General features: G+C 36.9%; 1 protein-coding gene across 2 annotated transcripts in view; it reads left to right on the plus strand.

Moving 5' to 3' along the window:
* Positions 1-24,444, plus strand: part of ttyh3a (tweety family member 3a) — a 51,331-nt gene continuing 26,887 nt past the window's right edge. The window contains exons 1-2 of one of the 2 annotated variants that reach the window (XM_046834583.1): positions 1-2,961; positions 18,376-18,545. In XM_046834583.1, coding sequence (XP_046690539.1) covers positions 2,836-2,961; positions 18,376-18,545 — 296 coding nt within the window. In that variant the 5' untranslated portion in view covers positions 1-2,835. The remainder of the gene's footprint in view (positions 2,962-18,375; positions 18,546-24,444) is intronic. The other variant, XM_046834582.1, reaches the window with a different exon arrangement.

A 24,444-nucleotide genomic window follows, 5' to 3' on the forward strand; every position in this document is an offset into this window, starting at 1 on the left:
ACTACACAGGATTTTTAATCACTGCTGCCACACTTTATCCTTTGAAAGCAGTGCTCACTCTTGCATTTAGCTTGGTAGATGTATGCTCAGGCAAGAAGCAGCAGAGAGAACAATTTGGGCTTCTTTAAAAAATACACAGTAGTCACTAAGATCTTGTTTAGAGCAATGTAATTAAATTATATTATAAATGATTTTAAATACAGAAAAAGGATCTATGACTTGCATAATAATTTCTATTGTAATAATATATTGTAAAGATTGTGTCTGTGCACGGGAATGTGGGTCCATCACTTAAATACAAAAACTGTCTCCCTTTTCCAATTGCCTTTTCTTTGGCAAATTGCAGGACTTTTGTGTGGGATGTTGCTGACATTTATCTGAAACTTGCTAAACTTGTTTAATCATTTCAGCTTTACAAAGGTTTTTTTCTCCTTTCTCTAAGGATGCTGTCAGCACAGATATGTAAAGAAACAACATTAAAAAACAGTAAATGACAATTCATGGCATGCAATCAAAAGTGAACAATGCATTTTTAAACTCAGGACAAAGATTTACAGGAATGTAATGCAGTCCTGTCAACATGGAGCATAATATAAACATCTTATAAAATTCATGCCATTAAGTTTTGATTCTATGTTTATTTTATTTTTCAAATCTATATTAAACTTACGCACCAGAACCAGCAGGTTTTTTTCCATCCACCATCACACTACTGAACTCTACACTACACCGCTAGATCACTACAAAACAAAACACAAAACAAATCACTGTATATAACCTCTGTATTATTCATGTACATATTTCATTGTATATCTTTTTTACTCCTCAGTACATCTGCACTATTTTATCGATATGTATCTTTATATCATTACTGTACATTCTGCCCAACATTTCATTCATTTATGTGTATATAACGTATGTATGTATGCATTCTATATTCATATATAGTAGACTGTTTATTCAGCTTGCTAACTCCTTAAATGCCATAACCTTGTAATCTTGTAACCTTTCACTTCTGCACATTCCTCTTCGACTGCTACATTTTGCACTTCTGGTAGATGCCAAACTGCATTTCGTTGCTGTGTACAATGCAATGACAATAAAGTTGTTCTCCTTTGGGTGTCTTTTGAGCTACTCAGTTATGCAATCTTAGGCAATCATGTATGTATGGTCAGTGGTGGACAGCCACAAATAATTATTTTAAACTTTCATTACTGTATTAAAGAACATTTTTCAAGGATTTTTACTTTAGAGTATTTTCATGTTTGGAAACTTTAACTTCACTGCTTTTTAATGCATATTGTCTCACTTTTTAATCACTGCAAGAAAAACCATGGTGTTCCTCACCACTTTGACATGATAAACTATGTTAAATGAAGGTTTGGGGTAAAGGTACTCTTGGGGGAACACTGACTTGTATAAACTATTCAAATATAGTTATTGATCAGAACTTTGATATTGATACCTAAGTGCATCTAAAAGCAAGTACTTTTACTCATCTGAGTTTTGGCATCACTGCACTGCCTTCCAGTCCGTTTCAGAGTTAAAGGTTTTTTCTGATTTTTGAGTTTGTCTATAAAGCTTTAAATAATTCCGTTTCCAAATACCTTGTTGACTTATGACAGCTCATGGACAGAGTCCAGGAACAGACATGATCAAGTTTTTGCTGTGGCTGATCAAATACTGTATATAATTTGCCTTTTAATCAAATCTGGCTACTTTAACATCTTTGTTAAAAACTTTTTTTTTCCTTTGACTTTTAATTCCTAAAAGATCTTAGGTTTCAGAGGGGTTTGTGTTTCTTGATTGATACTTGGTTTTGAATGCTCTATTTGTTTTACTTAGTACTTCTGTTGTAAAACAAAACAAACGTATAGGCTCTTTATAAAAGATGCAACAAGTAAGCTAAAGCTGCTAAAATAAACTATTGATTTATGATTGATTGACGTAATAGAAGTACTTGTACTTCACTGGAATATTGATGTTTTTCACATACAGGAACCGTGTACTTTATTCACTAGTTTGTAGGAATAATTAGTTGTGTGCAGCGCCATCTAGCGGCAACATGTGAGCATTGATGTTGTTTTCATATTCTACCACTGGAGGTCGCGGCACTCAATAAATACATAATAGGTGATAAATCCGGTTTGATCCTCGGCTAAAGAAGGACTCCGCAGTGCTCCGGCATCAGTAGTGGCAGTAGTCGGAGGTCGTTCCCACTGGAGACATGGTGATCAGCGCGGCTTTTGGATGGACCCCATAACCAGAGATCGATACGCGAAACAGAGCGGAGAAACAAGCGTGTAGGACGGATCCGACTTGGTTTTGGGCATGCGGGAGGACACAGGAATCAGATCAGACTCCAACATCCGATTGTACCCGTGATTAACCCGATCTAACATTCAGGCAACTAGTTAATGATTAATCCGACTGTCAACAAAGAAGGATTTTTTTTACTGCTCGCGTGCTGAGGGTCTTTAAAATCTGGCTCAAGTCTCGGTAGGTCACAACAAAAGGAGGCAGTGATCTAGTTAGCTTAGCTTCCTGCCATCTGGAAAGCTAGTGCATGCAAACCGAGGGAGCCAGTGGAATCTACTGGGATGCACAAGAAACCCTGAACCCAGAAAAACACCTAACAAAACATCATTCCTCCTGGATGACAACACGAGGGTCTGGATTTCTCCACCAATGAGCCTGGAGATCAGCCGGCGCGTGCCGTGTGTGTGTGTGTGCAGATCGCAGACATTGTTACATCCGGTCTTCAGTCTTTTGCATTGCTAAAAGAAACCTTCTGAAGCTGCTTGAACATTGCATTTGGTTTCCGTTTGCCCGAAAATGGCCGCCGTGGTAAATTACTCGCCCCCGTGGTGGGTCAACCTGCTGCACCGTCTTCCTCACGTCAACCTGCGCTTCGAGCAGATCAGCAGCGACTTTCAGCCAGATGATTCCTCATACCAGCAGGTAAGATCTGCTGGACACACTGGAGTCAGTGCTGCAAGATGCATCTTCTGCTTTTTTTTTTTTTTGGGGGGGGGGGGGGGGGGGGAGTCTTTTTCCATGTCCTCTGTGAGGGTGATGTCATCAGTTACTGCAATGCATGCAAACTAATCCTCCTGCTACTCAGTCTGTATCTTGTATCCAGGGTATGTCCACTATGCATCTAAAAGCCTGTAAAGACCCGGTCATCGTGCCGACCTGAGCTTTTTCGAGACGCTTTCCTAGGAAGGCTTTCCACCAGATTTTGGAGTGAGGCTGAGGGAGATTTCAGCTACCAGAGATATGACGCTGATGTTGGATGAGGAGGTCTGGGTTGTGGTCAGGGTTTATCCAGTTTCTTCCCAAAAGTGGTCAGTGGAGTTAGGGTCAGGGCTCTGTGCAGGACATTCGAGTTCTTTTACGCCAACTTTTACACATCATGTCTTCATCTACAGGAGTGTTGTCATGTGGTAATTTAAGTGTTTCAGGAAGAGGTAGGTCTTCAGTCGTCGCTTGAAGACAATCAGGGACTCCGATGTACGGACATCTAGGGGAAGTTCATTCCACCACCTTGGTGCCAGAACAGAGAAGAGCCTTGGAGGATTTGAGTGTGATGGTGATCAAGTGTCCCCCAGTCTTAATCCATATAGTGTATCTAGATCCCATCACAGGAACAGTACCTGGACCAGACACCGGTCTGTCTCAGCTGGAAAAATGTATACACACATTCACATACTCATTCACACCAAGGGGCAATTTATGCTGCATTCCACCGAAGGTTTTAACACACAATTTCCATAATCAGGAGTTGAAGGAGTACATTTTGTGATGAGAGAAGATCCAGTTTTCAGGGGGAAAAGGTTTCTTGCTGTTCTCCGCTGTTGTTGCTTCTGCATTTCCAACTCTTTAAAAACATCAGTGTAGTTTATTAATTTAGAGCAGAACCGAAAATCATTATAATGAGGCCCGTAACTGTAAAAATTGCACAAAAAAAAAAAAGCAGCTTCATGAGCTTTAATGGATTAAATAAACTACATTCTTTCATGAATGCAGCCATGTTTTTTTTTTCTCCTCTCTATTTTCTCCATGGTTTTTGCACATCAAAAAGATGAGAAATGACAAAACTCGCAAACTTGGAAATTACCACTTACACGGCACAATGAACGCAGCATTATTTACAAGAGAACTCTGACTGGAACCTTGAATAAGACTAAATATTATTGCAAAATATATTTGCGAGCTTTTGGCCTATAAACAATGGGTAAAAATGCATTAACGATAAAAAATCTGTGGCGCTTTTGTCACCACTATGCGTTTTCACTCTGTAGTCACTTCATAACTGTTTTGTTTGTTTTGCTGTGGCCATGTCAGTGGCAGGTTATTTGCTCTGTAATAACTTTGGGAGATAAGAATAAAGTGTGTTCCAGCAGCGGCAGTCAATTCATTTTGCTTTTATTGCCACTGTTTTATTATTTAATTCTCCTTTTTATAACTACAGTGTCGTCATTTGGTAAGATGATAAAATTAATCTAGGATACATTTTTGCCATAATCATGTTCTAATGCATGCTTACTACTGAATATTTAAGTCTGCTCAAGTCCAGATCAATTCCACAATCGATTTTTTTCTGTCTGCTTTGAGTCTTGGGAGTTATTAGGAGCATTATGTAGCTTACTCATGTTTTACTACCTATATTTAAAATGCTTTGTTTTTATGACATGGTTTGTATTTTATTAATTTAACTGTAATAAACATTTCAGTGAAAAGCTTTTAGTTTAATAAAATAAAAAATCAGCTTCTAGATAGATTTAAATGACACCATTCCAAGAACGAATTTGGTTTTCTGGCACTGTATATTTTTGGCCGCTTTAGTTCGCTTCGATTGCTAAGGTCACTTCCTGTCTCGATATTCAATGCTGCAGTTGGGAAGCAAATTGCTTTTACATATTCTTTTGTTGCGGTACCACCAACTTCTGCTCAGAAAGTCAGAAAGCTGTTTTGCTTTTTTTTTAATGTGAGATTCAGGCTGACAAACTACACCCTTATCAGCTGACAAAACAAAGTGGTGCCTGAATAAACACCAAGTGTCCTAAACAGGCCAGGAGGCATGCTGGGTAAGTGACAGATGTAAATGCGAGTGTTGGTCTGTCCTCCCATTTGTCCAGTTGAAGACTTGAACAAATGCACTGCTGTTCTAGGATTAGTTTTCAATGTTGTATGGAATTTTATAATCTCTTGTCTTATTCTTTTAGTTGTTTTTTTTTTCATTAAAAAGAGATCAAGTAAAGGGGGAGGGGGGGGGAGGACTGAAATAAAAAAAAGAGGATGTAAGAATGAGTGTACGCTCAGTGTACAACTGGACAAACATCATTGTTCATCTTTAAGTACTTATATGCATCCTTATTATAGAACAATGGTGCATTTGACTTTGGAAGTGTGGAGATCTGAACTGGAGAGTCAATCAGACTTTGTTTAACTGTACAGCACTTAAAAAAAAAAAAAAACCTTTTGTGGAGTTGGAAGGAGCTCCAAGAAAAAAGAGTTGGAGAGAATGTCAGTAAATTGTATGTAAAAATAAAAAATAGAAGAGCTAATGAAACAGCTGAAGACCAACTGGAGAGAAAGAATTAAATGACAGTCCATTCAGTGTGATTGGAAAGCCGGAGTGATGAGATGAGCCTGGTTTGAAAAACTCTACTTCTCTAAAACGCTAAAAACATCATGCTAAGTGGCAGTAGGTTTAAGGCCGGCCATACAGAAATCCTGCTCATTTTCACTTTTGAAATGATAGAATGAGGAACTAATAACGCACTGGTTTGCAGTGGGAAAGGTTAGATCCGATTGACTCTGGGAGGAAAATTGCACTTCTCAATGTTTGTCTTTTGTTAGTGACAATCCAGTCGGCTGTGTTGAGTGACGCATAGCTAACACTAAAAACAATGACATGTAGAGTCATTGATGTAACAAGCATACATGTTGATCAATCTAAAGGATGTATGCATTCATAGATATTATCCATAGTATAATTATTTATATGTAAGAAATGCTTGTGTTTTACTGTTTCTTCTATAAGCAGCCATTTTGATTTGATTTGTCATCACTTCCTGAATTTGGAGTAGACGATCCTAATCGAACACGTGTGAATAGACTGTCGCATATACAATTTGTCGTCCGTCAAATCAAATGACACCCCCCGCACCCCATCTCTTGTCACGGCTGAGTATATGTCTGCATGCCTTATGTTTTTTTTAGGCCATGATGCGTCACTCGTTTTCTGGGCATTTGCGTTTATTCAGCATTAACACAGTCAGTTACTCATACGCTGAGTACGTTTGCACTATTTTGATCGTGGCGTATGGTACTAAAATGACTCGTTTTCTTTTTAAGAGATATGACAAAGTTAAAAAAAAGTGCTAAGCTTGTTGCTTGCTTACAAATCCAATAACAAAAAAGAGACTGTGTGGCCTGGGCTAGTGTAAATGCATAACTACTTTGATTTAGATTTGCTGTCCTCCATTAGCATTCATTCACACAGCACATCAGAGGCTGGGGGGGAAGGGAGGACCGGCCTTTCTTCCACAGCATGCCACTCCTGCATCAGCTCAAATCTAACCCTTAACCACATCAAGTTAATCCTTTTTCCTCAGAATGGTTATCTAGACGCTCTTAAGTATGAACTTTGTCCTACTTTCCATTTCGACGCAAACAAAAAAGAAATGGATGAGAAACGTAGTTCCGAGGCCTAATGAAAGAACGTAGTGGCAGCCGTGACTTTGAGTGTACGGCTATAGATTTGTGTTCATTATTAATAACTTTGCGTCAATATTCAATTTTGGATCACGAAGATGATGAGGTTTTGGGTATTCTCTTTGTTTAGACTTAAAGTTGGTTCACACTAAGTACTTTTCTGAAGCGGTTATTTAAGGGGAGAAATACTTTATATGAACAAAAATATTGGAACGCATATCTTTTCTAGCCATATGGGGTTCTTTTCCAAATCGTTACCACAACATTGGAAGCATACAACTGAGCGGGATGTCTTCATTTGCCCTTCACTTGAACTAGGAGACCCAAACCTGTTTCGGCATGACGATGATCCCCATGCCTCCTCATCCTACATGATTTTACTAACACCCTTGTGGCTGAATGAACACAAACCTTCACACTTCACAATTTATTGGATCATCTTCCCAGACAAGCAGAGGGTATTATAACAGCAAATGGGGACAACATGCCAAATTGGTATGTGCTTTTCAACATCTTATCTTATTGTTAGTTGTCCTCAAACATTTGTCTATATTGTGTGGATTATAGATAAATAAAGAAGTAAAAATTGATTCACAAATAAGTGAGTATTTGTTTAGTTTGTATGCTGGACATGATATTTTTCCTGCACAACAGCAACATGGCAATGATTCCCTATTTTAATTTATTAATCTCACTTTTTTAAAACGGCTTAATTTTGTGTGAATATTTTCGCCACGCAATTATTTACATTTGATCTTTTTTTTTCCCCCCAGATTTTCAGTTTCTTAGTAACATGACAAGCTGCAGGGTTTTTATGTCTTATTAACTTCAAGAAAGAAAGAAAACGTGCTCCTGGTGACTACTGAATATAACAGCTAGAACAATAACTAATACAAAATAGCTCCAGTGTTGGGAATGTTGATTGCATTCAACTCCTTTGATAATCACTAAATATGCAACCCTTTTTTAAATCCATTTGTTAGGTATAGCAAGACACGGTTTTAATTGAAAATGAATAATAAACAAACTAGAAGTGGACAGTGAACAGGAAAGTCTTTAAGGAAGAGAAATGACACTTTCCAAATTTTTGTTAAAATGATAAGCTGTGTTTTTTTTCCTGAAAGAGTGATATTGAGTGAGAGTGATTGAGAGAGAAAGAAAGCAGAGATTCAGACCTCAGTGGAATCTTCCTTATCAGTACTATAACAAATGATATCAAGAACTAATATGTTGACTATTAGACCTCAAAATGTGTGATGTGATGATTATTAATAAATCAAATTTTGTAATCAGTGGGAAATCCATGTCTTATAAGCAGAAAAATCCAGACTGTGCTGTTATACGAAAATAATGCACTCCCTTATTTAGAATCAGAATCATGTTTATTGGTCAAGCGTGTTAACAGCATAAGGAATTTGGTTCCAGATGTTGATGACTCAAAATACAGACATAAATAACACTATACATTTTGCTTAGAATATACAAGACAATACAGACAAAACGAGTATTGATAGAACACAATATACAGAGTATATGAATGATCAGTAATGTACATAAAGTGTGAGAGTGCATGGTAGAGCAAATAGCAGTATTGTGCGTCACGTAAGATAGAGGTTACTTTGATTTTGTACAATATACAGCAGCAATAGTGTGTGTAACATATGGGGATGAAGTGATGAATGACTGTTCTGATACACATCATGTTTCATGTCACCCCAGTATGTGTTATTGTAGCCTGTTATTTCTTACATAGTCAGCACTTTCTGTTGAAAAAGTCTGTTGTTTTGACTGTCATTGTGAATATGATGTCATTGCACACGTCACAATTTGAAACGGCTGCTTAACGTTTAGATGTAAGGCATTGGCCAAACGTCTGAATTCTCATTTTATATAACCAAGCAGCTATGGCGGCTTGGTGGTGCTGGGATTTAAATTCACAAATTTCGATCAGAAGTGTAACATCTTAACCACAGTTAAAATGTGTCATATCAACAATAAAAAAAAAAAATGAAATAGTGTTTTTAAATCTTTAATTAAATTTCATTAAGCATAGACTCTATCTTAATAACCCAAAGTAAAGGGACACGAGCAAAAGTAGATTAATAATGAATCTGTTTTGTGCATGGATATGCTTCTAAACCAATTTTCTCATTCAAACAACACATTAGTACTTCTGCATGTTCTTTAGAAGAACATTAAAAGCTGACCAGCTTTTAAAAGCTGACACCCTGACAGAGTGCAGGCAGGGTGGAGTGGGTGGAGAAGAGTGGCTGGAGTGATTTGTGATAGAAGAGTATCTGTAAGAGTGGAAGGGAAAGTTTATAGGACTGTGGTGAGACCTGCGATGTTGTATGGTTTAGAGACAGTTGCATTGAGTAAAAGACAGGAGGTGGAGCTGGAGGTAGCAGAGCTGAGATGTTGAGGTTCTTTATGTGAGAGTGACGACAATGGACAGGATTAGAAACAAGTTTTTTGAGAGGGACAGTGCATGTAGGACGTTTTGGAGACAAGGTGAGGGACGCGAGATTAAGATGGTTTGGACATGTGCAGAGGAGGGACATGGGGTATATATTAATAGGAGAATGCTGAGGATGAAGCCACCAGGAAGGAGAAAAAAGGAAGACCAAGGAGAAGGTTTATGTATGTGGTGAGGGAAGACATGCAGGTGGTTGGTTTAAAAGAGGCAGATGTAGAGGATGGGGGGTATGGAGACGAATGATCCATTGTGGCGACCCTTAATGGGAGAAGCCGAAAAAAGAAGAATAAAAGTTGACCAGTCCAGTCTCTGTAGTTTGTAAACTGTGTTAATGACCACAATCTGCAAAACCATCCTAACTGTGCGGATCAAAGTGTTTGTACGGAAATTATCCTAGGAATAAACAGACGTTTGGTAAATGTTTACTGTCCCACTTTCTCATGTCTGTAATTACACCCACCAATTTTGTCCCCATATGTTGTTCTGTTTGCATTAGTTCAGCGCTCATCTGATCTTTTGATGTGAGATTACACGACTTTCATTTTTTGCATATACATGTATTTTGTATTTATTTAGGATGTATTTGGGTACATAGAACTGAAATATATACAGTGCCTGTCAAGAGTTTGGAAACACCTAGTATTTTATTGTTTTCCTTCTGTTTATATATTTAACAAACTATGTATTTGAATAGTATGGAGAGTTACTTTGACCAAACAAGTATATAATTGCACAGACTTTTTCATTACAAAAAGATTCCTGTTGCATGAATAACAGGTTTATACACTCTTTGCATCCAGACAGTCAGTTCTCATTCTCAAACATTCAGCTAAAATATTTGCCATGTCTTCTGTAAAAACTTTCCAAAGTAAAGTTCTGTAAAAACCTTTTTTTCTGACCTTGTGATCCAGTTCATCACAGAGCAGTTCAATAGGATTTGGTTGAGGTGACTGGGCAGGCTATTCCTTGATGGATAACACTCCAGCTGACTGTTTGCTCTCTGAATATAACTTCCAGAGCTTAAACATATACTGCGCGTGGCTGTCTTGTTGTATAGTAAGGTTTGTTCCAATTAGCAACAGTCCAGACTGAATTGCGTGGTGTAAAATTATGGAATGGTAGCCATGTTTGTTCAGTAGTTATTTCACCAAGAATGAGCCTCCAACCTTCCCTTTCCACCTTCATGTTTGACTGTGGGACTGAGGCCATCTGGAAGATAACATTATGCAACGCTAACTGTACAACTTTTCAGAGACGCTTGTTTTAATGTCAGTACATAGTATATACAAGAGTATATTGGAGCTAAAATTGCATAAATAGTAATGGACAAAAAATGTTGTATCGAATGATCGATAGATCAAGGAATCGCTCGGGTCGATGATTTGGAAATTTTTGCTTTACCATGTCAGTGGCTATTTTGCATAAATGTTGAGAGACTTGCCTCATGACATCATGATTTGTCTCTTGAAACTTGTATCGGTAATGGACATAAAAAATTAATAGTCGTCTCTACCATTTGACTAGTAATCTTTTGTTACTAAATCATACTACTCATGCCATTAAAAAGATCCACTTTGTTGCATTCCCAGCAGGTAAAGCCTTAGCAAAGCAAGACACTTTTTTGCACTGATTACTATGCTGTTTTTTTTTAGCTGTCTGACCTGTAAAGCCTCAGGTACTTTCCACAAGTTAAGGTTGGCATGTGCTTTCCTTACTGCACACCATCAGTGCTCTAAAACACTGCTCTCCCCAGTAATGCTATCTTTCCTTTCAAAGCCTGTAATAGGCACCTTTCCAAGTGAACAGCACTACTTTCCTGTTGGAGCTGAAACCATACATGTTTTTCCACTCCCACACCCACTCCCTATACTCACTGTGGGGGAGCTGGCGCTACTCTGTGACAGCTCCAGGCTTGGTGTTTTGCACTGGAGTCCCAAGGCACAAAGTGCTTCTGAAGCAAAGGGGGTTTAGAAGAGGACCTGGGGCCTCATTGTGGACGTACTGTTGTATGCCAGAGAAGTTTCTAAAATGTTTCTAGGCAACAAAAATGTTGCTTTTTTTTTGTAGCTGTATTTTGTGCACTTGAATTAGCATATAGCGCATATATACACCTAGTTTGTTTTTTCCATTTATGAATCAGTCCATACAAGTTTATCTCTAATCAGCAAGCCAGTGGTGACAGGGGCAAGGAAAAAACTCCCAGAGATGGTATAAGGAAGAAACCTTGAGAGGAACCAGACTCAAAGGGAAATCCAGGTAACTTGTCGCAGATTCTTTGGTAGGTAAGATGCACGCACTAACTACGTACTGTCCCCCAGAGACCCAGATGATCGTAATGTTTTTTTTTTTATTTGTAATGTTGAACACATTTAACAAGTGAAGGAAACAGGAATCCATGAATCTATATGTGCGCATTTGTCTATTTAGCATTAAACAGGAAATGAAGCTAGGTATTTGGCACTAAATATGCAGTATCAAAAGTAAAGAAACCATTCATTTGGTTTAAGCAAAATGTTTGAATAAGTTCTTTGCCATTTGCATAGAATAAAAAATTTAATAAAATACAGATTCAGATGTTGCTTTGTCAGTTGCCTCTGTTAAGGAAATCAAAGACAACAAATAGCAGCAGCATGTGACTAGTAAATTATGTTATTCAAAATCGATTTGACTTTCGCTAAGAACCCAGACTTTATCTAAGAACAAACCATGAAACAAAAGATAATGTGTGTATGGGCTTGAAAGATGATTTGAGCTGTTCCAGTGCGTCACTCATGGGAATGCCGTTTGAGATGCATAAACCAAAAGCTTGGCTGTTGCTAATCTGTTCTGTCAGTTTGTTGGCGTGGCGAGGCTGACGAGGCGGTCTCGTCGTTGAGCCAGACAGGAAACACAAGCTGTTTCTCTCAGCAGAATACTGCAAATAAATTGTCACATGACTCCCTTAGCATTGGATTACACTAGAGAATTTCAAAGGTGCTGCTGGTTGAGAATGCCTTCTTTAATGGCCACAATTTATTAGCTAAGGGGGGTTTATTAGCCTCAGTAAAATTTAAACAGGTCAACCGTGTTAGAGATTTCTAAGATGTTTTGCATCATCATTTGTGCACGTGTGTGGTCAGGTGTACTCCCGTCGTGTTCAAAGGCTTAAAAAAAAAAAAAAAAAATCTCAAACTTAGGTTAAACACAACTTTTATACATGAATGCATTTTTGAAACCCAATGAATCAGAGGAAATTGAACGATACTCAAGTAGAAAGGGTTGGATCTTTTTTTGGATCTTTAGAGTTTGTTTATACTGACCAAACAAAGTGATGGAAATTTTTAAATAAACTTTTCCCAAAACTTTTTAGTAAAAGGATTCATAATCAAATTCAAGTTCATAAAATCAAAGGCTGGCCAAAATTTAGCTTTGGAAAAATCATGTGTCTTTCCTACACATAATACGAAACTGCAAGGGATTTGCGTTTGGTTCATTGTGGATTTTTGAGCAGGATTTGCAGAAAATAAAGTCTATCTTTGCCCTTTGATTTGCTTTGGAGTCTCTGGAAAATTGACTGAATTTCATTCACTGAATTAAATTTGTTCATTGTTGGTCTCCTTTTTCACACAATGACAAAATGGAACCGAAGAGATGATGTTAACTGCTTTAAAGGCTTCTGTGAAACATTTTAAACCAGCTTCTCATGATGTCATGCAACTCTACATTAAAGGTAAAGTTGTGTCTGGTTAATGTATTAAGTGAGAAGTACTGCCAAAGGAATTTTCATTTTTCCAGTCATTTGGTGAAAGATGCCAGTGGAAGATGAGGACATCACATGCAGTCTGTGAAGTCCTCAGTCAGCATGTTTTATACTTCCCATTAATGAACAGTGTCTTTCCACACAAGATAAGGTTCAGCCATTTTTATTTTCCACTGCATGTCAGCAATTCCACAGACCTGAAGATTTTCAAGTTTGTTCGCTGTTGCATATTTTTTATATTTATTTTTGTCATACGAAGTGAAGTGACCATTTTTGTTTTCTGAGCTGCTCTGTTTTAGGTTTTAGGTAGTTTCACCCATTTGGCACCATTGTGTGCTACCTTGCTGAGATTAGGTCTAGAAAGGTCACTGAGTTTACTTTATTCAATCATGCAGTTCAATTCAATCAGTCTAAACTATTCGAGTCGAGTTACAGGAACTCAGTTGTATTTGTACAGTATTTTTTTTAATCTTTAGTAAAAATCAGAACTGAAAATGAAGATCGAACTCAGTTTGCCTTTACACAAATGAAACTTGCAGTGTAAATATAATAAAGTATAAAATATATAATTGATCATCTATTTCAATTAAGATAAAAATTTATATTTCTATTTGCAAATGTAAAGTTCGGATAATACATTTCTTTTGCAAATACAGTTTCAGTTTTTGCCATTTTATAAAGGCTCTATTCTAGGCACCATTTTGTTCTTGTATCAGCCCCAGATACTACATATCAGATCGCTACCATCTGTGCTCAGCTAAACGTGCAAGAGTTACAAGCAGCATTTGTGCCTTTAAACATGAGAAAGAGCTCACATCCACAAATCTGTTGGCCTTTTCTCTCTGTAGGCATGTTATTTTTAGGAGAAGCTGTGCTGTTGGGGACCACATTCAGAATGAGGAAGGAGTAGGCCTATTAAGATAATCTTCACGAGATTACCTCTGTTTAGTGGAGCAGGGTCTGGGACACTTCCCGTCTTTAAACAGTGAACCACAGAAAAAAGAGGGAGATGTGGCAGGATTGTAATCTTGCTAATTGCCACAAAGTCTCTCTTCTAGGTTCATGGAAATAAAAAAGGGGGGGTCTTTTGTTCAAAGTAGTCATTTCTAACTACTAATTATATAGTAGTTGATATCAGTTAGTACACTACACTACTAAATTGTTTGGTTATGCTGTGCATCAAAAATGCCTATTTTTCCTGTAACCTAGGGGTCCTGGTACCAGGCTGTGGACAAGTACCAGGTCATGGATCATTTGCTCCGGGCTGCACAGAAAGAATAAAAACTCTTACTGTTTTATTTTATTTCCATTTTATAGACTTCTGGGATACAAGAACAATGTAGTGGTTCAATGGTTATGGCTCTGGGTTACTTATCAGAATTTCAAAAGTTCATGTTTAAACTGAGCTGCCACTGTTTGGTCCTTGAAGGCCCAAACATCTTTCTGCTCCAGGGGCATTGTATCATCTCTGCCCCACACTTTGACCTCAACTGCCTAACAAGCTGGGAATTGTTTTTTTTAAAGCATTTTTCTTTGGGGTATCAATAAAGTTTAATACCTATGCACCTAAACAGACTCTTTGTTCATACTGTGTTCAAAATATCAATTATGGAATATTAAGGTTATACTGATACGTTTGAATGCCTCCTGAAACCAAAACACAGTTGTACCTTTTGTATATTGTTGTATATTCAGCAAAACCAGATGATTGCAGTATTGCACAAGTAGATGCTAGCTGCTAACAATGTAGACTAAATATCAGAAATTCCAACTTGGTAAACTTTTAGGGTTGAGAATCTGCTTATTTTTGTCTGAAGTATCAAAAATAGACACTGAATTTTTACATTTCAGTGACTGTTAGTACTAAAATATTTAGGTTTGTGCTTTTAGGTACCAATTTTTCATACCCAGGACTGATTTTCAGTATATGAGATATTTACATCATTTTTATACTTCATTTAACACTAACTTGCATTTAGCTAATTGATTCTGAAGGCCTAGTTAATAAAGCTATGCATTCCAGCAATGCAGTTCTGACGGGATCTATTACTCTTTAAACACAGATGAATCATATTCTAAGTGCTTGCTGGCTTTTCTCCCAGGAATAACCTTTCATTGTCCTTCCTCTTACAGCCTTCTCACAATGAGTCTGACTAGCATGTGTTTTAGAACCACCTGAATTGATTTAAGTAAATTCTACCAAGTTTAATTTTAGTCCAGGTTTTAAGTGTTGCAGTAAAGTTCAGTGCAATTGTGTAATGAAATGGTATGGCATTAAGAATATCTTCAAGTACAATATGAAACGAAACATTCCCACATCTAGTTGTAATCACATTTTTATTTAAAATGGTTCAATGAGATATAACAGATACATTCTTATAATCAACCATGGCTAGTCTGGGTGCAAATAGCAGTTTCTTTATTTTCAATGCTATGGATCCTACACCTTTCTGGAGCTGGACCCCCATTCTTCCAACAGAGCTTATTACCGCCAATATTGTTTATGTGCTGAATTGGTTGAAGATTTAAAGGACTCTGACAGTGATGGTCGTGGCAGTGGCAACACCTTTTCCTACCCATTCATGTGAATTGAGGCAGGTTCATCCTGAAAGAAACAACTCTTTTTAGGATAGAAAGGTTTTCTTTTGTTATGAAGGTGATCAGTCAAAATAACTTGGTATTGATTTGTAATGACTTTTTAAACAGAGGAGACAAGACTTTCACCTCTTCTGTCATAACTTTTTCTGTAGCTGTTGATGGATACTTCTTGATGTCCTGTCTTGTCCTGTTCAGATATTCAGTCACCAGAGCAGCTCTTTATTTCCTGACTTATCTCACAGTTGGACATGGATGACTAGAATTAAACATGCTTTCAACTACAGTTTTCAACCCCTTTTTACCCATGTGTTTTACTTGGCAAGCCCAGTCACAATCAGATTTCCTTTCCTTTGCCATGGCAGGCTCATAACCTTCAGCTGCATGTTACCATGTCAAATTAACTGCTAATCTGATGGGTAAAGGTGATCTCTGTTTACCTGGACTTCTAGGTGTGCCTGGTACATTTTAACAGGATGGCAGGCATAATGTATGAAATCAGAAGTGGTCAGTGGAGATGGTCAAAATGCCATTTAGAGGGTTTCCTTGGCTAATTTAAACAAATAAGGCGACATCAGCTGTGTCAACTTTGATGTCATCAATAAAACTTCATGCAGGTTTGAAGGAAATGGCATAGATTTTTTTAGCTCCCGGACTAATATGGCTTGCTGAATGGGTAGAAGAGGAATCGAACGCATGTAGAAAAGCCAGTGAGCATTAAGACAAGAAAGCAGCAGGTGCTTTAATATGACCAGGCCCTGCCACAACAGGAACTTGGACCTCTACAGGATGTCCTATGGTGTAGGATGGAGGAAAGAAACAGAGTTTTGTCAAAGATATAGATTTACAAGGTATTCATGCAACATGGAAACTTGCCACAAATAGTTGTTTAAAGATAAGGGTATAAAGTACTGTATTTTTGTCACGGAAAAGTTTTAACTCCTCCACATTTAAGTGCTACTGTTGAAAAATCTGTATCTGTTCGAATGCTGTATATTTTTCACTATCTAATGCATGAAGGCAAAGGGCACATTTAGATCCATGTTTAGCATTTTCCACTGGGAACTGAGCTAAATTCTTGTTTAAGAATGATTTGTATGTCTTTCTTTAAATGCTCTAGAAATCAGATAATGGATTTTTTTTTCCCCCTCAAATCCTTTCTCATAAAAGGATGAGATGGAGCACAAACCACATTCCATTTCACCACAATCATATCCGTTGACCGTTCTGGTAATTGCAGTGTATTTAAAAATGAAGTCAAATCTTTTTTGCATTAACCTAGACGGTTTGTGATACACATCTATGAAAGAATGTACCTGACACCGCTAAGCCCAAGGGAGGGCTTATTGAGTTATACGATTGCATTAGCTGTTTGTTTATTTGATTCAGCTTATAGGTAGATGTGGGGTGACTTGATTAACTCCTCAGCAGGATACTTTATCTCTGCTTAATCATCTTGGTTTCACTTTGAAAACACAGGCGACCACAGATCTTCATTTCGCTCTCTGCGAGTGATATGAACCCCAAAGCTTGTTTTTGCTTGTTCACTCCTAAGGTTCTGCAGTCTGGCACGTTCAAGCAGATATGCCTGTGCATATAGTTGCTTCTGGTCTCTTAATGAGTTTGATGGACAGATTGGCACCAGTTGAAAGGAACAAGGATGAGACTATGGTTTTGTGAGACTTGAAAACCTCACATGACTACAGAAGTTCTATGGGTGTGAGATAAACAGATCTGACTTGAAGCCAAGTCTGTTCTCTCTACACCATGCTGTGCAGTGACTGTGGGCTTCATTTATAAACAATGGTCTTTTAAAGAATTTGTGGCTTTCAGTATTAAGGTGCTAGAATGATTACAACAGACTGGTCTGACACCTTGGAATAATTACTCATTATGTGCAGTGATGAGAATTATTCATACCACTTACAACAGTCAACAACTATTAACAAGGTTGTAATTACAGAACTATTTATTTAGTTTTAGACTAAATGGCACATGAAAATGTTAAGATTAGCGTGGGTTATGGTCTTGGTGGCCAACTAAACTCTAGTGGACTTACCCAAACTTTGGTTTCAACAGACTGAAAGTCTAGATCGATAGAAGACAAATCAAGTACAATCTTTATGGTTCTGTATTTCAATTCAAAAGGCTTCTTAGGTCTTGCATGTCAGCATCCTTGTTTTTTTGGATGATTAGTAAAACAAAAAGTGCCTAAAATTGAATATGTGCTTCTGTGGAAGGACGTTGCTTCAGTAAGACTTTTAGATCAAGTGTCATCAGTGTTACACAATGCATACGCAAGACATATATCATGAAAGGGCACATTTGATGAGTAATGCTTTGTTTTAGGTAAAATGTCAAAATGCAGAAATAGAACTTACAAGTCATTCCTGGGTTGCCAGATCTTTGTGACAAAAGCAGCTCACTGCTAGTACGAATGTGCATGTTTTTTTAAATTGTTCTAGACAAAGTATATAGACTTTTATTTAAGCATCTTAATTACATGCAGACTTAATTTTAATGGATTATATGAGACCTTTATAGTTCGATATAGTCAGTATTTAATGTAAGTGCAAATTTGCTGAAGTTTTCTTTGCCAGTGTTTTGGTGAATTTGCAAACCGATTGAATGAAGATCTGACAGATTGTGCAAAAACATGGTCTATAATCCAGAAATAAGCAATGCATTCATACAGTCCTATTTGTGTTAGGCGCTTTACTCATTCTTCCATCTGTTTGCTCTGCTACGTCAGACTGTTCAGCACATTCATAGATCAACCCATGTGATGTACACTAAGATCTCAGGCTAATCTGTTTGCTTCATTTCTTCTGTTGTCCTACAGTCCATTCTGCTGCTTGGAGCGGTCGCACTAGCCTGCCTGGCACTGGACCTTCTATTCCTCCTCTTTTACTCCTTCTGGCTTTGCTGTTGCCGCAAGAAGAGCAGCGAGCAGCCTAACGCTGACTGCTGTTGCACAGCCTGGTGTGTCATCATCGCCACCCTCGTGTGCAGGTGAGTTACTCCCAGCATGTACTGCTCCCTTTTCCTTTACAGTGTAAATTAACCACTGATAACTGACTGTGAATATGCAGCGCATTAGTAAGGTGTAGACTGCCATCAGCAACCAGAGCAGTTTTAGTGTCCCTAGGCATTGATTTTTCAACTTTCTAGAAGCATGAGGGTAAATCTTGAAGCAAGAGATTCTTTATAACCAGACGTAAAAATCCTACATCCTGGCACCGTCCCAACATGTCGGGCGAAAATTAACATGCCAATACCTTTACAATTTTCTTCATATCATTATTGTAAGATTGTAACAACCGGAAGTTGGACCATCGTAACTTTGGGACCACCCATACATACAAATATAAAGTAACTAACCTCTATGTAGTTGACTGTACATTCTGACAGTTTAGTCAAACACTGATTTCACAATTAAGTCACCGTTCCAGTTAAAATACTCACCAGTTTTTCAAATTTTTTTCTCTTGGATCTGGTTTCAAAATCAGTGTCAGCCAGGTCTTGAATTTTTTTTATTTAAATTTTTGTATATATATATATATATATATATATATATATATATATATATATATATATATATATATATATATATTTTTTTTTTTTTTTTAATACGTGATCCAGATTAAGAATGGAAATTAGGAAGTTGCTTCATGTTGTCATTCCTTCAACTCACCTGGAAGCATCTTCACTCATTAGTTATTATTTGTGTATTTTGTTTGTGATTCTGGATTATTTTGTCTCGGTCTTTGAATCTGTGCGCTTTTGAAGTTTTTTGCTATACGCTGACTATTTCAGCTGCGACTGCCTTCCTCACAGTGCCCTGGCTCCAAGTATCATCTGTAGATTAATGGGCCGTATCAGAAGCAGATCTCTTTTTATGGCTGTTAAGGCAGCAGTAACTTTCATTTTAGTCCTTTGCTCTTTGCTCCCCTGGCATTTGAATTATGTTCTCCACTAAAACAACTAACAGGAGAGAGAAAGATGGAGATACCCGACGGGTTTATTTTGAAGTGCTTGTCAGTTTTTATGACCTCTTCACACAATGCATTTTTGATATCGGGATATTGTACAAAAGTCGAGCGAAACGTAATGACATTAATCTAAATTTTTGCATGAAATGCACTTTACATACTCCACAATGGCTGTTTTATTACCTCAGCTTAAAGAAAAGCATTGCACTACTTGCTGGTTATTCACTCCTTCCCTACTGATAAAACCTGTTGGGTTTATTGGGGCATAAAATCGGTATATTGGTGGCAGTGCATTGTGGGGAAGACGGCAGCATTTTATTTCTTCACAGAAGGTGAAGCAGGAAAATGGAAAAATATTTTTAGCTCTAATCCAAGGGTTGTGTATTTGGTGCACGAAATAGGGCAGCTTTGCCCATCACTAAGTGAACACCTGAGCAACAGCAGGAATTTTTTAATAATATCATATAAATAGCATGTCAAAAAAGAGTTGTTTTCTGAGTAGTGATTAATTCATTAACCCTTAAAAGATCGTTAACATCAGATGTATTGAAAATAGTGAAGCAGTGCTTTCTAGACCTGGGTGATAGCATGATATTATTGGATATTGATGATGATTGACACCTGACTCAGTGTTGATTATTGACTCCACTCTACTCCCCAAAATGCAGCATGGTTGATTATTGCCTATTGTGTGTAGTTCCTGTATTGTCGTATTTTTGTAGCTGTTCGCACTTGTTTCCTTCATTTCTATTACAAGTTTTTACACCATATATATATATATATATATATATATATATATATATATATATATATATATATATATATATAAAATAAAATATTGGATTGTTATTTATATAATTTATATTTTTTTCTTTTTTTTTTACTTCGAATCTTTGGAATCTCTAGTCTGGAATCTCTTATCTGAAACTTTTAGGCTTTTTAAAATATAATAATTAAGCATTTTTAATATAACAATTTAACCCAAACCTCAATAACTCAAAAATCCTATGTCAGCTTGTACCTTATGTGTTGTCCACACATTAAATTTAAAATCTTGACTCAGTGGGTCCATGAATTTAATTTTTAAAGGGTCTCTATTTAGCACAAAAATGTTTGAGGACCACTGTAATAATAAAGGTCTCTGACTAGAACACCAGAACATAGACAGCTATGTAGTTTTTGATCTAAATATGCACTGAATCAACAACAATTCTTGTTCTGGTCACTGCACATCTTGAGCATATTTAAATAGTACGGTTTGGCTGCATTGCGTAATCGAGTGCGGCTGAATGATTTGTGTGTTTGAAAGTGAAACCATAGAAACTGAATGCGCCTGGAAAGAACAATAGTGATTATTCTACACTGAAAACAGTTCTGCTGCTGTTGGATTGTGATCTTCGCTTTGATGCCAGGTGGTTTGTTTGTTTTTTATGGTATGTTGTATGTGATAAGCTGTGTGTTCATAGAGACACACCGCTACCACTGTTCTCTTCAGTCAGTGCTTCTTCCTTTAAACTTCTCATTGTAATTCAATGTATTTATGCATTTAATCAAAGAACATTAGTAATGTGCTTTGTCATGGTCCCCAAGTCCAGAGAGGAATAAAGTGATGGTGGGAAATCGGTGGGAAAATCAGCCGCTAGCTATTGTCCAGTCTTGCATCCTGCCGCAATAAAGCCTGTTGCCATAGCGATGTCTCCATTCAATGTTCAGGACGCTTAGCTCCTTTCATTATATCAGCAGGGTTGATCTCATTCACATGGTTGAGCCACATTGGGTAAAAGTTTAATTGAAGTTGCATGCCAGGCATATTCAATATATATATATATATATATATATATATATATATATATATATATATATATATATATATATATATAAAATATATAAAAATATTTATTTATTTATTTATGTTTTAAAACAGCTGCTAATTATGCTATTCACTAAACTGAAGCATTACCCAATTTGAGCCTTTTTACACTTTCAAATCACCAGCAAACCCACCAGGCAACTGAAAGTATCAATGTGACTACCTAAGAGTATGGAAGCTTAAAAGCTCATGGGCATAAATATATATTCTGTAAAATAAGCCAGAAATTCTTGAACATTCCTGGAAGAGATGGCTTTAAGATAGCTGTGGTTCTCTTTCATGTCCTGTTGGTGTTTATTATATTTGTGCAAAATATTTCTTATATAATTATATAAGTTTTGCATTTGCCTGTTTTATCAATTTTTGGGGTCTGTTCAAGTTAATTAAATGTTCCTTGGTACCCAGGATATACTGTATGATCTAATTTGTCCACTCTTGCAAATGTATACTGATGGTCCCCGAGTTATGATGGTTTGACTTACGATTTCGATCTTACGATGATGAGAGCGATACGACAAAATTGTAAAAATATTTAAAATACGTTTTATTTGTTCTATAGATGTAGCCTAAACCTATATTCTGTTTACCGTTTGTAGAATAATTTCAGAATCTAGTCTTTATAATGTTTGCTGATGATGTTACCTTAGTAGCTAACATGCTAACTTGACCAAAATTCTTACAATATTTACAAGTGTTCCAAATCTTTAATGCTAGCATTCACTTTTATAAATGTTCTAGCCTGACATGATTTAAAAGAAATGTATACATGTATATGACTGAATTTTAATATTTGTATATGAATAATCTGTATATGACTCAATAATTGACAGCAAACATTGTGAGCGTTTTTGAGTTTTTTCTGGAAACTGAAAGGATTTTTATAGGTACTATGAATAAATAAATGTTTACCATTTTTTTCTATTGTCTACTGTTGTCTTACCTCTTGCTATCTTGACTGGATATTTTTATTTTTTACCTAATGACCTGTTTGTTGTTCCTCTTGTTGTCTATGTGCCCGTATGAAAGTGTGTGCATGTGCTGTTTGGTGAGATGAATAAATGCACGGCTAGTGAATGGCACCTAGAGATTTTAATGAGAAGGAGAGATAATGAAACACTGTGATTGAGAATGAGTGTGTTTATGAGGAAGAACTTGCTGGGTCTGCTGTTTGTCTCCATGTGCTTCTCTCTGCATGGCTGATTAGCTCAGCTGTCAGGCGGCGCGGCAGGTGAGGACTTTATGAACACTGTGAATTACGCTCTGTCTTCCAGCCACTAAATCCAGCATTCAGCAGCACAGCCAATGTTTCCTGCCTCAGATAAAGCCTCCTCAGTGCACTAGAGATAAGTCAGGGGACAAGAGGGCTTCTGTAACACCATGTCATGTATTTAGGGTTTCATCGAGATCACATTCAAAGTTATCTGTATGCAGTGATCATGCAGCTGTGATTGCTGTCCGTGAAATAAAGTGCATTATCACTTAGACGTCACCAGACCGTGATTAACCATCGACTGCTGGTGTTCTGTTCTGTTTTGTTGAAGTGTGTGAGTATCTGAGCAGTAATGTGGCCTTTTGATCCCTTCGTGAATGATGGCACTTAAGCCTCCAGAGTACCAGGATGACTAACGACAGTAGAGCCTGCACTTCATCATAGATTTTATCTTTAGGAGTTAGTAAGAAGTATATCTTATTCTCTCTGTCACAATCTCTAACATACTCACTTTCTCTATCTTTTTCTTTCTTTCTCGGACATATTTATTCTCTTCATTTTTATGCTTATATTTGCCCATTATTTTTTTTCCTATTTTATTCTCTCGCTCTGGCTGGCTGCATTTGAAAGACTGTGTATGTTCAGGCAACATCCCTATAACTGACACTGTCTGGGGAAACAGAACAAGCCAGTATTTCTTGTAAATAACATTATTCCAAGCAGGCTAAAAGTGCTTGTTTTTTTGCAGAGTATCCTTTTAAGTTTTTATGTGTTTTTTGTTTTTTGTTTTTTTTTTTTTTTTGTTTTTAAATTTTTGTGACATCACAACTGCTATTAATCCACTTTATTTCAGTTTGAACTATTGGTCTAATGCCACTAATGTCCACATACTTCGATAAACTAGGCCATTTTCAAAACCTTTAATCACGATCGTTTTTATTATTAGACCAAAAATGACAGTGTGCCTTACATCCATCATTTAAAAAGGAAATAATTATGTGAGGTGCTTATTTTTAAGTACCAACATGCTGATTTGGCTTCTCCTAAGCTACTGTTATTTCTCATGTTTCGGTTTTGCTTTTCCAGCCTAATAATGGTTTCCTTTGCATAGACAATTCTTTGGAGCGCATAATGAGTTCTTATTAACAGATTCCATATACAAATTCAACAATTCTCCAGAATCAACTCCAGAACTTTTTATTCCTCTTCATTTGTTTTAAAATAAGGAGGAAACTGTAACACCTGGAGATGAAGGCCTGCAAAGTAACTGCCTGTCTGTTGAGTCTCCAACAACTTCTAAATCTGTGAAAATAAAAAAGGAAAAAAATAGATTAATTTCTTAATTTAAAAAAAGCGAAAATTGCAATATTATTTTTTAAATCCCTTGATTGCAGTCTAAAAGACTTCATCTTAATCACGTATTATTTTTTTCATTATTAATTAATTATGTTGTACAATAGTCCATACATTAAAATTCAGCTCTACATCATTGACTAGCATCTTTCATTGGATATTTTGATTTCAATAAATCTTTTCGGATTAACAAGATTTAAGTGTAAAGTCTTTATATTTATTTTTTTCTCTTTTTTTAATTCAAGAAGTATCAGTGGATTTGTCTGAGAGAGAGCACAGAACATGGTCTTCAACAGCAAGTAGTGTTAAGGGAAATGGCGTTTACCATCTGTGTTTCATTAGGGTCTAATTTTGATCCGCAAATTGGTCATTTAACTAAACATGCAGCTCCTGAGCAAGAAACAGAGCTTGTAAATTTCTGCCACTTGCTTGACAAGGAATGACTAATAGAGACATGAGCACACGAGGCATTTTGGACAGTGCTGT

Source organism: Silurus meridionalis, chromosome 22 (assembly GCF_014805685.1).
Source record: "Silurus meridionalis isolate SWU-2019-XX chromosome 22, ASM1480568v1, whole genome shotgun sequence".
Lineage (NCBI taxonomy): Eukaryota > Metazoa > Chordata > Actinopteri > Siluriformes > Siluridae > Silurus > Silurus meridionalis.